This window comes from Macrobrachium rosenbergii, chromosome 12 (assembly GCF_040412425.1).
Source record: "Macrobrachium rosenbergii isolate ZJJX-2024 chromosome 12, ASM4041242v1, whole genome shotgun sequence".
NCBI lineage: Eukaryota > Metazoa > Arthropoda > Malacostraca > Decapoda > Palaemonidae > Macrobrachium > Macrobrachium rosenbergii.
Genome location: NC_089752.1, coordinates 103,784,821 through 103,798,774, shown reverse-complemented (window position 1 = coordinate 103,798,774; position 13,954 = coordinate 103,784,821). Strand labels below are relative to the sequence as shown.

Genomic DNA, 13,954 nt, shown 5'->3' with positions numbered 1-13,954 from the left:
ATCCAGTCTTCAAAGGACAGAAAAGGAACATTAAACGCAAAATAGTAATTCTCTCTCTCTCTCTCTCTCTCTCTCTCTCTCTCTCTCTCTCTCTCTCTCTCTCTCTCTCACTAAAGACTAAAGCCATAATTTGATGAAGAAAATTATAATACGGATGAATTTCAACATTTATTTTTACAAAAATCTTTTGCTGTAGATAAAAAAACAAAATCAGAAAATGTATAAACACATAAGACTCAATATGATTGGAAGAAGCTTTTATGACATAAGTTGAATGAAATCAAACAATGTGAATAACAAATGGTTATGAATCTGAATATTTAATAAGCTGAACATAATAATCTTGACAAAACTTTTACGACAGAATTCTAGTAATTCAGAAGTGTGTGGTATTCTCTGAAACAAGGAGCGACACATAGTCCTACATTGCAGTCTTTACACATGAAATATGTCTGCTGGCCTTTCTTGGGCCTACGGGATGTATGCGAGCACACACGACATCTTAGTCTAGGTCGCAGTTGTTTTTCTGTTGAGGGAACTGGATCAGGAAAGTGTCTTTCTGTTAGCCGCCTTGGCTGCGTTATTACGGTGCGGGTAATTATCTTGTTAGGTGCTGGAGGGTACCTTTCAATCAACTGCAGAACGACTGACTTAGAAAACTGTAAATATGACCCTTTCTTGCCAGTAACAAATCCATGCAAGTGATGACAGTTTACTAGTATCATATCAAGCAGACGGAAAAATAGTTTTATGTACCATCTCGTGGTTTTACGGATACACTTCACAGAACTAATAAGCATGTCGTTCTTGTCCACAATCCGCATTTTCTTATTATAGTCAACAACGCATGCAGGTTTTTGCACAAATTCCCCTGGTCGACACCTTTTTCACAGTCTACCATTATATTTTCATGTACTGAAGATAACATATACACTGTCCTGTTATCCTGCCATTTTAAACCTAATATTCCATTGCAGTTTTGAGACGAAATCTCAGATTTGTTCACATCAGGAAATTTAGGCATAAATTTCCTATTTTTCCGGACTGTTCCACATGCTCCTGTTTCGTTGTCGCCCAAATACTTGAGCAGTTTTGGGCTGCAATACCAATTATCGAAATACAGGATGTGATGTTTTCCGAGATGCGAGGCCATAAATGTTTTTACCACAGAACCAGATACCCCTAGATCCTCATCTACCAATATCTCTGTATCTTTTCCAGTATAGATTATAAAATCGACAATATAATCCGTTTTGGCATCACAAAGTTCAAATATTTTCACTCCAAATCGACTTCTTTTATCTGGAATGTACTGCTTGAAACTTAGCCTTCCCTTCCATAACATTAAACTTTCATCTATGCATAAATCCTGGAAAGGTTGAAATTTTTCCCGGAATTTTCTACGCACACTGTCGAGCATGGGTTTAATTTTTTTAGTTTATTATCTGGGCTTGTTTCCTGTGAATTATCAACGAAATGTAGAACCCGTAGAATTTGAAGAAATCTGTCCCTTGCCATCAGCCTTCTCACTCCTTTTGTCTCGAATGTCTCAAGCGTAGTCCAGTAATCTACGATGCGATGTTTACTTATATGCGACATGATCATAATCACACAAAGGAACCGTATCATTTCCTCCACAGTAACCTGAGCAAATTTTCGCAAATACTTTGGCACTGCATCTCTAGCGTATCAACAAGGAATCTCTGATAACGGTTTGTCTCTTCAGCAATCAGCCCCATAAATTCGTTGTCGAAAAATTCAAAAAAATAGTCTACTTCCTTTGAATTTTCATTCACATTACATTTCGACGTAATGCCACTGCCACTGCTGTCAAATATGAAATCTCTGGGCTGGAAATTGCTGGCAGCCCACTCCCACTCATCACCTGGGTCACTTCGCTGTCTCCGCCTTCTTTTGACACCTTGGCTTTCATTTGTAGGTGGCAGATTTTCGTCATTTTCACTGTCGGTTGATATTTCATCACTGTCTCTTGTACCAGGACCCTAATTATCCATTTCATTTCCTTCTAAATCCGATTCATTTTCATATCCAGAAAATGAGTCGAGAAGGTCTATAAAATAGTTATCCTCGTCGAGAGCTCTTCTCTCGATCTGCCGGCGGTCAACTCGAGGATGTCGTACCCTTGACCCCTCCTCCTGTGACATCTTGATGAAGACTAATGAATTTTAGGGAAACACGTGAATTTATATGAATTCACTGTATGGCAACTGACAGACTGTTACCATATCAAGAAAAAAGAGGCCAGTATTTCAATCATCAGTCCTTCACATAAAAGGAAATTACCGGTGCTCGTATACGACACAACAGTGTTCCGGGCCAGTTTATTAAATGCGTCGTATACGTTACAACCGAAATCAAAGGGTTAATTGTTTTTGTCTGTTTTTGCTGCATAGCCTACCATTAAAATATATGATTTATCACAAATATATATATATATATATATATATATATATATATATATATATATATATATATATATGTGTGTGTGTGTGTGTATGTGTATATATGTGTATATATATGTTTATGTATATACAGTATATATACAATTATAATTATTATGATGGGATCACTCCCATCAACTAGTTGCTGCAAGAAAGATGCGTGGACGTGGGCAGCATCCTTGTATCTCGTTAATATGCAGCGCGAGAAATTTTAAGCAGATAATTCAGCTAACTTTGTCTGAATGAAGTGAATCCTGCATTTTAATTAAAATCAGTGTTTTTCACTGCCGTCCCGCTATAAATGCACCGCTTGCATATCTTATGATTACTGTAGTCTGGAGTTGTTGGGCCACTGTCACTTATTTCAGTATCCGGACATGTAGAAAATTTAATCCCAGCACAAATTACATTTTTTTTCTCGAAATTGGGGATATTGTTAGAAATTTCAGTGAATTCTATACTATATGATATCATAAGGAAACAGTTTACTTTTTACTTTTTTATGGTGGCTGTGTGAAGGCCTTTCAGTATTTTTCAGACATGTTGAAATTCTTTATGTTGAAGCCGCCGAGATGATTTTCTGCTTAATATATATATGATATGATATGTAAGATGTGGAGTGATGGGGAATGTGGAGATACGTGGAAAAAGTGATAAAAAGGTTAGCAGAGTTGAAAGGAGGAAGCAGAGTGTTTTGTGACGGTTCAGTCATGTGGAAAGAACGGAGAGTGAAAAGATTGAATAAAACTTATATTTTGAAAGTACATGGTGGAAGAAGAGGAAGACCTATAAAATGTTGGGTAGACGAATTGAAAATGTTTATTGCAGGAAGGCCCTTGATATCTAGGAAGTAAGAAAGTGCTTGCAAAATAGATGAATGGCGATTGGCAATTAGTTGGTTTATATTAAGCTAACTTATACCAGCACCGGCTCTGAGCATTTTATGGAATTTCAGAAACTGTACCTATGAAAATAGCAAGAGTATGGGCCGACTGCCCAGGTGATAGGATATTTCCACATCATGGCAATAGGTCGAACATGGAGTTTTTAAGATGATGTAAAAAGAACAGAAAAATAAAGAAAAATGCCACGACAAACTCAAGAAAGGTTGCTGCTAGACGCTTAGTCTCTTTCCATCTTCAGGGCTTTAAGCCCTTTGCAGAATACAAAATATGTAGTGAAAATTTAGGAGAAGAGTGGCTGTAGTAGAACCATCACAAATGAATTGAAGAAAAGCGTCCCAAAAAGAGTATTTTTTTTCAGGTGGAGATATGACAGTATTTCTGCTGAGTTGAAAGAGATTTGGGAAGGCAGATTCCTAGGAGTTCTGGAAAAGATTCCTGGTAGAGAGATTAGATGGTGAATTTAGACTGTTACCACTACTGTACAAGGGCGTCTTACCCCTACAAAGTTTAATTTTACAAAGATTCCTTACAGCTTTGAGGGGAACAAAATTCAATGCGATAAGAGATTCCAAGTTGGAGCCGTATGCCTCTCTTTAGCATGTATAGCAAGAGATTTAGCATTTTTAAGCTGGTATTCTTGTCATGATATTAAAGTGCATACGTATACTTCCAACGATAATGTAATACCGTTGTCCCCAGTCAGTTGTCTCGCAAACAGAAAACAGTAATCGCTGAGAAAAAGCGCCTTGCTATTCTACTTGCCTTATGTTAAGAGAGGGAATTTCAGCTTAAGCACCGAGCTTGTATAGTTAATTATAAATACAATATAATGACATAGTAAGAAAACTGTTCTGATTACCTAGCTTTAAAAGTACGTTAAAACCACTGCAATTGAAGAACATTTCAAAATGCGCAAAGATGCAAAGTGAGAGAATACAACAAGTAAAAAACAATGACAGTACACAAAAAACAACATAAACAAAAAAAAATCTGAAAATTAATAGCAAAATAAAAACAGTGATAAAATAAGAGGAAACAAACTCAACAGAAATCATCAAATACAAAAAAATATATACATACGCACACAGACAGACACACACACACACACACACATATATATATATATATATATATATATATATATATATATATATATATATATATATATATATATATATATATATATATATATATATATATATATATATATATATATATATATATGTGTGTGTAATTCTAATACCACAATGCCCTCTTAACTTCGCTAATTCTTCGCGCTTTTTTCGGATATGCTTGTAACTACGAAGCCGATATCCAAAGGGAAGAAATTGAAGAGCCTGTGACGGCCGGCCGCAAGAAGCGAACCCGAGTTACCTTAATCACAAGGAGGTAACGTTGCCGACCTGGCTACGAGAAGGATAAAAGTCTATCACCTCTCGTACATATATATACCTGTCGTTTTCAGATATATTTATTAGAGCTGGAATAGACCCATCCTCACCATCGTAGCCAAGTGGGCAATCGTTTTTATTGTTTTTTAGGCTGAAATATATATGCAGAATCTACTGGTCACTTTTACCAGACACATATGTAATTCTAATAGCCACAAGAATTAGCGAAGTTAAGAGGGCATTGTGGCTATTAGAATTACATATGTGTCTGGTAAAAGTGACCAGTAGATTCTGCATATATATATATATATATATATATATATATATATATATATATATATATATATATATATATATATATATATATATATATATATAAGAAAATTCGAGTGGATCTTGTTTGTCCTCCCGCGGGTGACAGTAGGGGAGAGTAACACAGCCACCCGCCCCTGCAAACCGGTTTGTCCGCCCTGGGTGGGACTGGGGTAGGTAGTGGAACGGGAGGGTAGGGGAGACATCCATCCTCCTCCTGCTAACATGTTTGTCCGCCCCGGGTGGGTGCAGGGTAGGTAGGGGATCGGGAGGGTAGGGGAGACAAGCACACGTAGCACGCGCCAAAAATTTTAAGCCACAAATATCGCTTAATATCCAATTCATTATACCTCGGGCATAAGGGGAATTTATAATTCAGAAGTGCCTCGCAAAAAGTGGGACTCGAACCGATTGTTAGTTTTTAAAAAATGTAAGTTTTTCACAAGGCTTATTGATTTGGGTATTAAACGATATTTGTGGTTTAATATTTGTGAACGTTAAATGACAAAGGTGTATATTTGTGGCTTAATATTTGTGAATGTTAAATGACAAGGTGTAAGTGACAAAAATCCGGAATAGGCTATCTATATATATATATATATATATATATATATATATATATATATATATATATATATATATATATATATATATATATATATATATATATATATATATATATATATATATATATATATATATATATATATATATATATATATATAGTATAAAAAATATATGCGTGTGTGATTATGTACACATGAAACTTTCTTAAAATATATTTTCACTGGATATCAAATCTAACAACAAAACAACCACACGTCATGTTTCATGCTCTTAATTTTTTTTCCTCTCTCTTCGACAGCTACCCAAAAAGAAGAGGTGACAGATCCAGACCCCTTCTGGGAAATCCGCCATGTCTTGCCCGAGCTCGACCTCGAGAACAACACAGTCACTGAAGTTCGCATCAACGCCGGCGAGATCGCCCTCCTTCCCTGCCGGTTTCCCCAGCTCTCCACGCTCCATCAGGTATGGCAACCAGCTTATTACCTGGTATTATAATTGAGGAAGGAAGTATATATATATATATATATATATATATATATATATATATATATATATATATATATATATATATATATATATATATATATATGTATATATATAATCAACATATATATATATATATATATATATATATATATATATATATATATATATTATATATACATACATATTGTGTGTATGTGGGTTTATATATGTATATGTATCTACTGTATACGTGTGTATGTATAACGTTGAAGGTGCTTGATAGTATCCGATGCATGACACGAAAAGATTAAAATTTACGTGACAAAAAAAAAAAAATTAGCCCAGCTTTCTACCGGAAGTACCTTTGAGCTACCCATTACAGAGGATCTATTAAACTCAGTAGATTTGGTATCTGAAATCAGGTGGGAGATTCAGTAAGCGAGAAAGCTGACGGCATTCCTGTGGACACCTCTAGAGCGTGTGCCCAAGTCATCGTGCAAACTTGAGTTAAATACAAAAATCCAGTTAGTCACCAAATCTGCCAAAGGCCCCCATTGTTAAAGTGGCAACACAAGACGACATATCGCCAGTAACAACTGATTTTCTAACAAAGTGTACGAAGCAATCAGAAGAGAAATATAAAGACTCTGCACTGGCAATAATCCAATACAAAGGGAATAGTGGCAGTATTGCGCTGTACAGCGAAGCAATTAAGGCCATACTACAAAGCTTAGAATGGGTACGAATTTTAGACGAGGCAACTTGACGGATTGAAGGCTATTATGTGAAAGTCAGAGTTGGAAGACTAAAAGGTCGGAGGTGAGGATTGGAATCAAATTACGACCAAACTGAATGCGTAGTCAGAAAGTCAACAGGAAATAAAAAAAAAAAACTGGTATCGGAACAGTACGAGTGAAAAGAGTGAGGTAAAGGCAGTAATGATGGAAATTTTAAGATTGTTGTTAGAAGGACATTGTTATTAGACGGACACCTTGATATGAAGTGTTAGAGCTGCAAAGTAATGAAAGCACGACATTTCACTTAAAAATACAACTTTCGTAAAGAGATATCTGAATACGAATTCATTAAACATGAGTTTGTCTTCACAACATTTTTCCAGAGTACCTCCTGAACAATTTACGAGGCAACTGAGTTCATAAAGAATAAATCTGAACTTGACGGGGTCACAAGGTTATTAAGACTCCCATGGAAGAAAGAACAGAATATCATACTGAAGCGCAGACGGTTTAGAACATTAATTACTTACATAACCTTGTTGAAGCAGAAACTACATTTTACTTACGCATAAGAAAGTGGAAGAATAATGACTAACGGATACAGTGAGTAATATTGATTTGGAAATACGGGCCTTTGAGAACACGTCACTTGGATTTTTCAAGAAACTACCCCGTGAATTGAAAAGCTGCGCAGATTTTAAGTTATTCAAGCATTTAGAGACACAGCTATTAAAAAGAGACTCCAGTGACACCACAGAGTATGTTATTAGGGAAAGCAAACCAAAAATAAAATTGCGGACAAAGAAAAGTACCCGTCATAAGAACCGAGTGAAGGAGAGGAAGCTGGTAAAGGAAAATGATCACACCTGTCTTTCGTTAACTTCACTAAATCTTCATTTGTGGATCTTTTATCACAGTTTCGTCCTGAGATTTTGGTTCGTCATTCACGGCATTTTTATTTTGTCTGTTTAGTGTGACTTTTTTTTTTATTTTTTGCTTTCCTTCTTATTTAAACACAATATTCTTTGGAAGCTTGAATTTCAAGTCAGTGGCCCCCCTGTGGGGTTGTTCCATATGAATAGGTTTCATCTACTAAGTATACCTTAGTTTAACCAGACCCCTGAGCTGATTAACAGCTCACCTAGGGCTGGCCCGAAGGATTAGACTTATTTTACGTGGCTAAGAACCATTTGGTTACCTAGCAACGGGACCTACAGCTTATTGTGGAATCCGAACCACATCATACCGAGAAATGAATTTCTATCACCAGAAATAAATTCCTCTAATTCTTCATTGGCCGGCTGAAGACTCGAACTCGGGCCTAGCAGAGTGCTAGCCGAGAACTCAACGACTCGTCCAACAAGGAACTAGGTTTCATCTACTGAATAATAATAGTAATAATAATAATATTAAAAAGAAAGGGAATACTGTCTACATATCTGAGGGATCTTTCTATCACTCTTACTGATGGTGATAAATCAAAAGTTTGCTATGTCGTAAATAAATTTCCTTATATCTAGCTATTTTCTGGCCACCGACAGAGAAAACATTGATATCAAAAATTCCTTTCGTTTGTCGGAGTACGTCTTTTTGATACGTGCCTTAGTGAAGATTTTAAATTTCTAAATATTGTAGCTTGTCAATGCATATAATTTGAAATAAAGTTAACCACGATTACCTGCTCTGCATCCCCGTAGGGGTTTGTACCGTCAGTGCACTTCATGTGGTGCACAGTAGGCATTACTAAAGTTTGTTTGCAGCGTCCCTTCGGCCCCTAGCTGCACCCACTTTTTAGCCTTTTTCATTCCCTCCGTTCCCACTTGTTCCTTCTGTCTTGCTGTCCAACAACTCTAACTCCCTGTTTCAGTGTAAGTGCTCTGCATAATTGCTCGTAGTTGCCACAAACCGCTTTAAGAGTTGTAGATACAGAATATAATTGGCAAAACAAATCATAACAGGTTTTCATACTGATCCTTAGAAACTACAAATATATTAATTTCGTTTACTTTTTATATCAATGTGTATTTTGACGTGTATAACGCCCGAAAATATAGAACTTAAAACTATAGAGATAGAATAAAGACAGCTGAAATGTATATAAGATTAGCAGAAACTAAGCTATGCCTCTTAAAAATACTTAATATGTGCTTATTTAAAGCTATCATGAATAATCAGACATATACTAACAGAATACAGTAAGGCATTTTCAAGGTGGGAAGGTTGAAAGTAATTTTGGAGTGCAAAACATCCTTCTAATTCGTATACATCCATCTGATTATTATTATTATTATTATATTTTAAAGATGAACCCTATTCAGATGGAACGAGCCCAGAGGGGCCAATGACTTGAAATTCAAGCTTCCAAAGAATACGGTGTTCATTAGGAAGGAGTAAGAGGAGGTAAAGGGAAATACAGAAAGAAGAGATCTCACTTATTAAAAAGAAAAAATTAATTAATAAAATAACAAATAGATAAAAATGTAATAAAATGCAGGGGCTGAACTGAAGGATACCGGCCTTCTAGAAATAAAGTTTCCCGCCTCTTGGGTGGACTAGACCCGCTTTGCTGATTACAGGATAAGACCTTGCAGGTCCTGAGGTTCTAAATACGTCCAGTCTCACGCTTGAGTCCTGGCCCTTTCCTCAAAATGAAGCTGTGGGGGGACTAGAGTTTGCACCTTCCTGTTCAATAATATTTTATCTACCTTATTATTATTATTATTATTATTATTATTATTATTATTATTATTATTGAAAAAAAGCCTAGAAAACCCTATTCTTATTATTATTATTATTATTATTATTATTATTATATTATCCAGAAGATTAACCCTATTCATATGTAAAATTATTATTAGGGATCATTGATCATTATTATTATTATTATTATTATTATTATTATTATTATTATTATTATTATTATTATTATTATTATTATTCAGAAGGCGAACCTTATTCATATGGAACAAACCCAAAGGGGCCATTGACTTGAAATTCAAGCTTCCAAAGAATATGGCGTTCATTCGGAAAAAATAACAGAAGTTAATGGGAAATACGGAAAGAGATCAGTTATTAGGTAAACATATAAGTTAACATATTAATAAATAAGTCAGTAAAAATGTAAGTAAATTATTCAAATACAGGGAGAATTGTATTAGGGTAGTAATGCATTGCATCTTCGCTTGAACTTCTGAAAGTTCCAACTGCACGATATCCTCTGGGAGGCTGTTCCACAGTCCAACGGTGTGAGGAATAAAGGTCTGGAACTTTGGGAAGTTTTATCAAAATATCTCTGTGGGACTCTATATTTGACAGGGATAAAACCAATGGAAATAATTATTTCTTTAAAGATAAGACTGCATTCCATCCATCTTCTTGGATCAGAGCTTTGTCTGGTAGATGTACCAAATAGATAAAAAAAATAAACAAATAAAACATAAAAAAAAAAACGTCTCAGAACGAAGATCCGCGTGAACACTGAGGACTCAGTGAAACATTACTTCTCCAGACGTCTTCTCTTGTTTATCTTCTTGGATTTTGTTTCTGGTCTTCTGCTTCTCATCTTCTTCCATTGGCACCTTCTTTAGGAAGAGTCTTGAAGCAGAACCTGAAAGAGAGGAAGATAACGATACGTTTTACTGTGCATTTTCACTTATGAGCCGCTAAGTCAAGATTAAACTCCGGACAGCATGCAACATTCAGCTGTTGTTTGTGTCGGAAGGGATGTAAAAGGTGTTGTACATGGGAAGTCATAATACAGACCCATGTATACACACATATATATACTCTATATATATATAGATAAAATCACAAAATAGCCACACAACTGTGTGTGTATGTATATATATATATATATATATATATATATATATATATATATATATATATATATATGTGTGTATATGTGTATGTGTGTGTGTGTGTGTGTATCTATATGTATATATGTGTGTGTGTGTGTGTGTGTGTATATACTGTATATATATATATAATAATATTTATATGTATGTATGTATATACATACATTTATATATACTGTACATATATATACATATATATATATATATATATATATATATATATATAGAGAGAGAGAGAGAGAGAGAGAGAGAGAGAGAGAGAGAGAGAGAGAGAGAGAGAGAGAGGACATTTCGACTATTACCGGGTTCTCCACCCAGGCGGCGGCGGCGGTTTGATATTGCATTTTGATGGTCAGATTCCCAAGCTGAAGTTGTGCGGGTGATGGGGAGCCACGTGCTTTTCATAACGAAATTCGGCTCAGGAACTTCTGAAGTCGGCGTTTAAGCATCTAATGCGAAGCTTTTCGAGAGTAAAGGGCTATAACGGAGTCTATTCAGCTCCGCTATGCCGTCTTTGTTCTTTGCGTTAAGCGGCTCGACTTTATGTTTATTCCGCCATCTTGGTTAAGTAGTTGTGCATCGGGCCTCTCTCTCTGCCCGAGGCAAAGGGAAGTGGAGGTACTGATGTAAATTAATCAGCCGTTCATTTAAATGGTAGGAAAATCTCGAGCCCTCCTAATTTTTCCAGAGTTCTTAAATCGCCCTTTCCAATAGACAGACTTTTATTGTATCGTTAAGAAAAACTTCCCTAAATATTTGCTTGTGTAATTGCCTTTATACGATGTCCCTAAATATTTGCTTGTGTAATTGTCTTTATACGATGTTACGTTGCTCTTTGTCTTCTTATCTTACTTAAAACGGAATTCTGAAACAAAAAATCGTTTGTGAAATAATTAGCATGGTTGATAATAGTTACAGTGACTAACTAAAAAGTGAAAATTCAATGTATCAAATATAATAGTGATGTTATTTAAAGGCGAAAATAGCCATGAACATTCTGTGAAAGCAAATCCCTCTGGATCCCTCTGAAAGCACAGGAAATATATAAATTGGACTGTACCTTTCATATGAGCTGGACATCGAGTCTCGTTTTCAAAACTCTCATTGGAGACTAATGTGGCTGCGCTAAATAATTCATTGCTGCAGCGAGTTTCGTCATTAACAGGATGCCATTTTCAACCCCAGGAAGAGACAGATCTATTCTCGTTGTCTCCGGTAACTTACAGGTTGCGTTTACGACTGATGATAACGACGATTGACATGATTGTATGTCTCTTGTAACTTGTGTGCTTTATCTTCAGTTGATATTAGTGAACATCACTCATTAGATGGAAATTTAATCACAATAAAGTCTAAGATGTCGAATAGAGCAACACTCCAAATATTGACAGCGCTCTGAATCGTGACACGATGTCATTGTTAAACCCAAAACCAACTCAATTTTTTGCCTTATCTGTTCGCATGACAGTTATTATCATGAGGAGGGAAATCTGATTTTGATAAGGATCGCCACGAAAGCGGCAAAGCTTACCATCGAAAGGCGAATGACATTTACGAACCTAGAATTGTAAACACTGTATAGAGTTACCATTCTAAGGTAGCAAATGGTCGAGTGGCGTGTGGGTTCTCTTCTACACAAGTCTTACTTGGAAATTCTCTTCCGCAGGAACACTAAGGTCGCTTTCACTTATAAGGCGTGGTGGGCAAGTGAAGAATAAGTTTGTTTAAGTTCTGTTTTATATTATCACTTGAGGTTTTACACTTTCCACCTAAGAGAGCTGCTACCGAGTCTTGGTATTTGCTAAAGTCGAGTGGTTACGAGAGTGCACTGAAGTCTACTGGAGTTTTCCCCAGTTTTGAGAGAGAGAGAGAGAACCACTCTAATCGTCACCGTACTTCGCCCCTTAACCTCTCTCTCTCTCTCTCTCTCTCTCTCTCTCTCTCTCTCTCTCTCTCTCTCTCTCTCTCTCTCTCTCTAACTCTGCCCTTTCACCCCGAGTCTCTCTCGTCCGTATTAGCTTCCTGTTGCATCTTCTAATGCAAGATAGGATATCATCTTGAACTAGAGAAGAAGAACCTTCCTTGACAACACCGATTTTTTCAGTCCTAAAATGAGACTAAGCTATTTCTAAATGTCTCTCCAATTCGTATTCTTTGTGTGAATCATACAAACGAATCGACAAATTTCAAGAAAATATTATCTTGAGCGGAGCATATAAATAAATGGTCCAGCAATCGAGATAATTCATTTGTAGCTGTCATTCCGTCGAGAACTGAAATTGAAATTTCGATTTTTCAGACATACTGATTATTGTATATACGAGTAATACCAACGAATATTAACTTAGATCATGGAAGCCTTGCGCTTATTTTAAGAATAAGAACGCGAAATGACGAAAGCACGAAAGCAGGGGTAATGAGGAAAAGAGGAAAACCAAACTCAGCCGACCTCGTGTGCAGTTCCAAAGGAAAGGAACTCTATTATGTTGGATCTGCCGGCAGGAACTGAGAAAGAATCCGAATTAATGGGGGGAACTGTTGCTCGGGGCGAGTGATACGAATGGCGCTGCCTGATGCTTTGACTAATGGCATACTTGTCCTAATTCGTCTTCATGAACGTTCGAACGCACAGACGGAAACTTCATCCATCAAAGTCCCGAGCGAACGGTGACCGCAGCTCGATGGGTAATCGAAATCTATAAAGAATTCTTATAATGTACATTTTATCTTGAAGCCTCGCTTCTTATATTTCAGGGTGAAATTCACTCGACGACTTAGTTAACACTTTCTTTTAAAGTTGAAACTGCCCTTGCCGGCAGCCATGATAGGGAAATATGTAAGCTTTCCGTTAAAGCTGGCTGTTTTCGGTCTTTCCTGAGAGAGAGAGAGAGAGAGAGAGAGAGAGAGAGAGAGAGAGAGAGAGAGAGAGAGAGTTTGGAGCAGTTTTAACACATACATAATTAATAACGGATTTTCTAAAATCATTTATATATATATATATATATATATATATATATATATATATATATATATATATATATATATATATATATATGTATGTATATATATATATACTTATATGTGTATGCATATATATATATATATATATATATATATATATATATATATATATATATATATATATATATATATATATATATATATATATATATATATATATACACACATATTCTTAGGTTATAGTATATATGAAGTAACTTATCTAATGAGTTTTTCTTTATTTTACATTGCTGTTCA

General features: G+C 35.8%; 1 protein-coding gene across 3 annotated transcripts in view; it reads left to right on the top strand.

The window, feature by feature from the left end:
• LOC136843817 (opioid-binding protein/cell adhesion molecule-like) overlaps window positions 1-13,954 on the top strand; it is a 470,379-nt gene that overhangs the window by 376,535 nt on the left and 79,890 nt on the right. For all 3 annotated transcript variants that reach the window (XM_067112602.1, XM_067112600.1, XM_067112601.1), the window contains one exon: window positions 5,936-6,099. In XM_067112602.1, coding sequence (XP_066968703.1) covers window positions 5,936-6,099 — 164 coding nt within the window. The remainder of the gene's footprint in view (window positions 1-5,935; window positions 6,100-13,954) is intronic.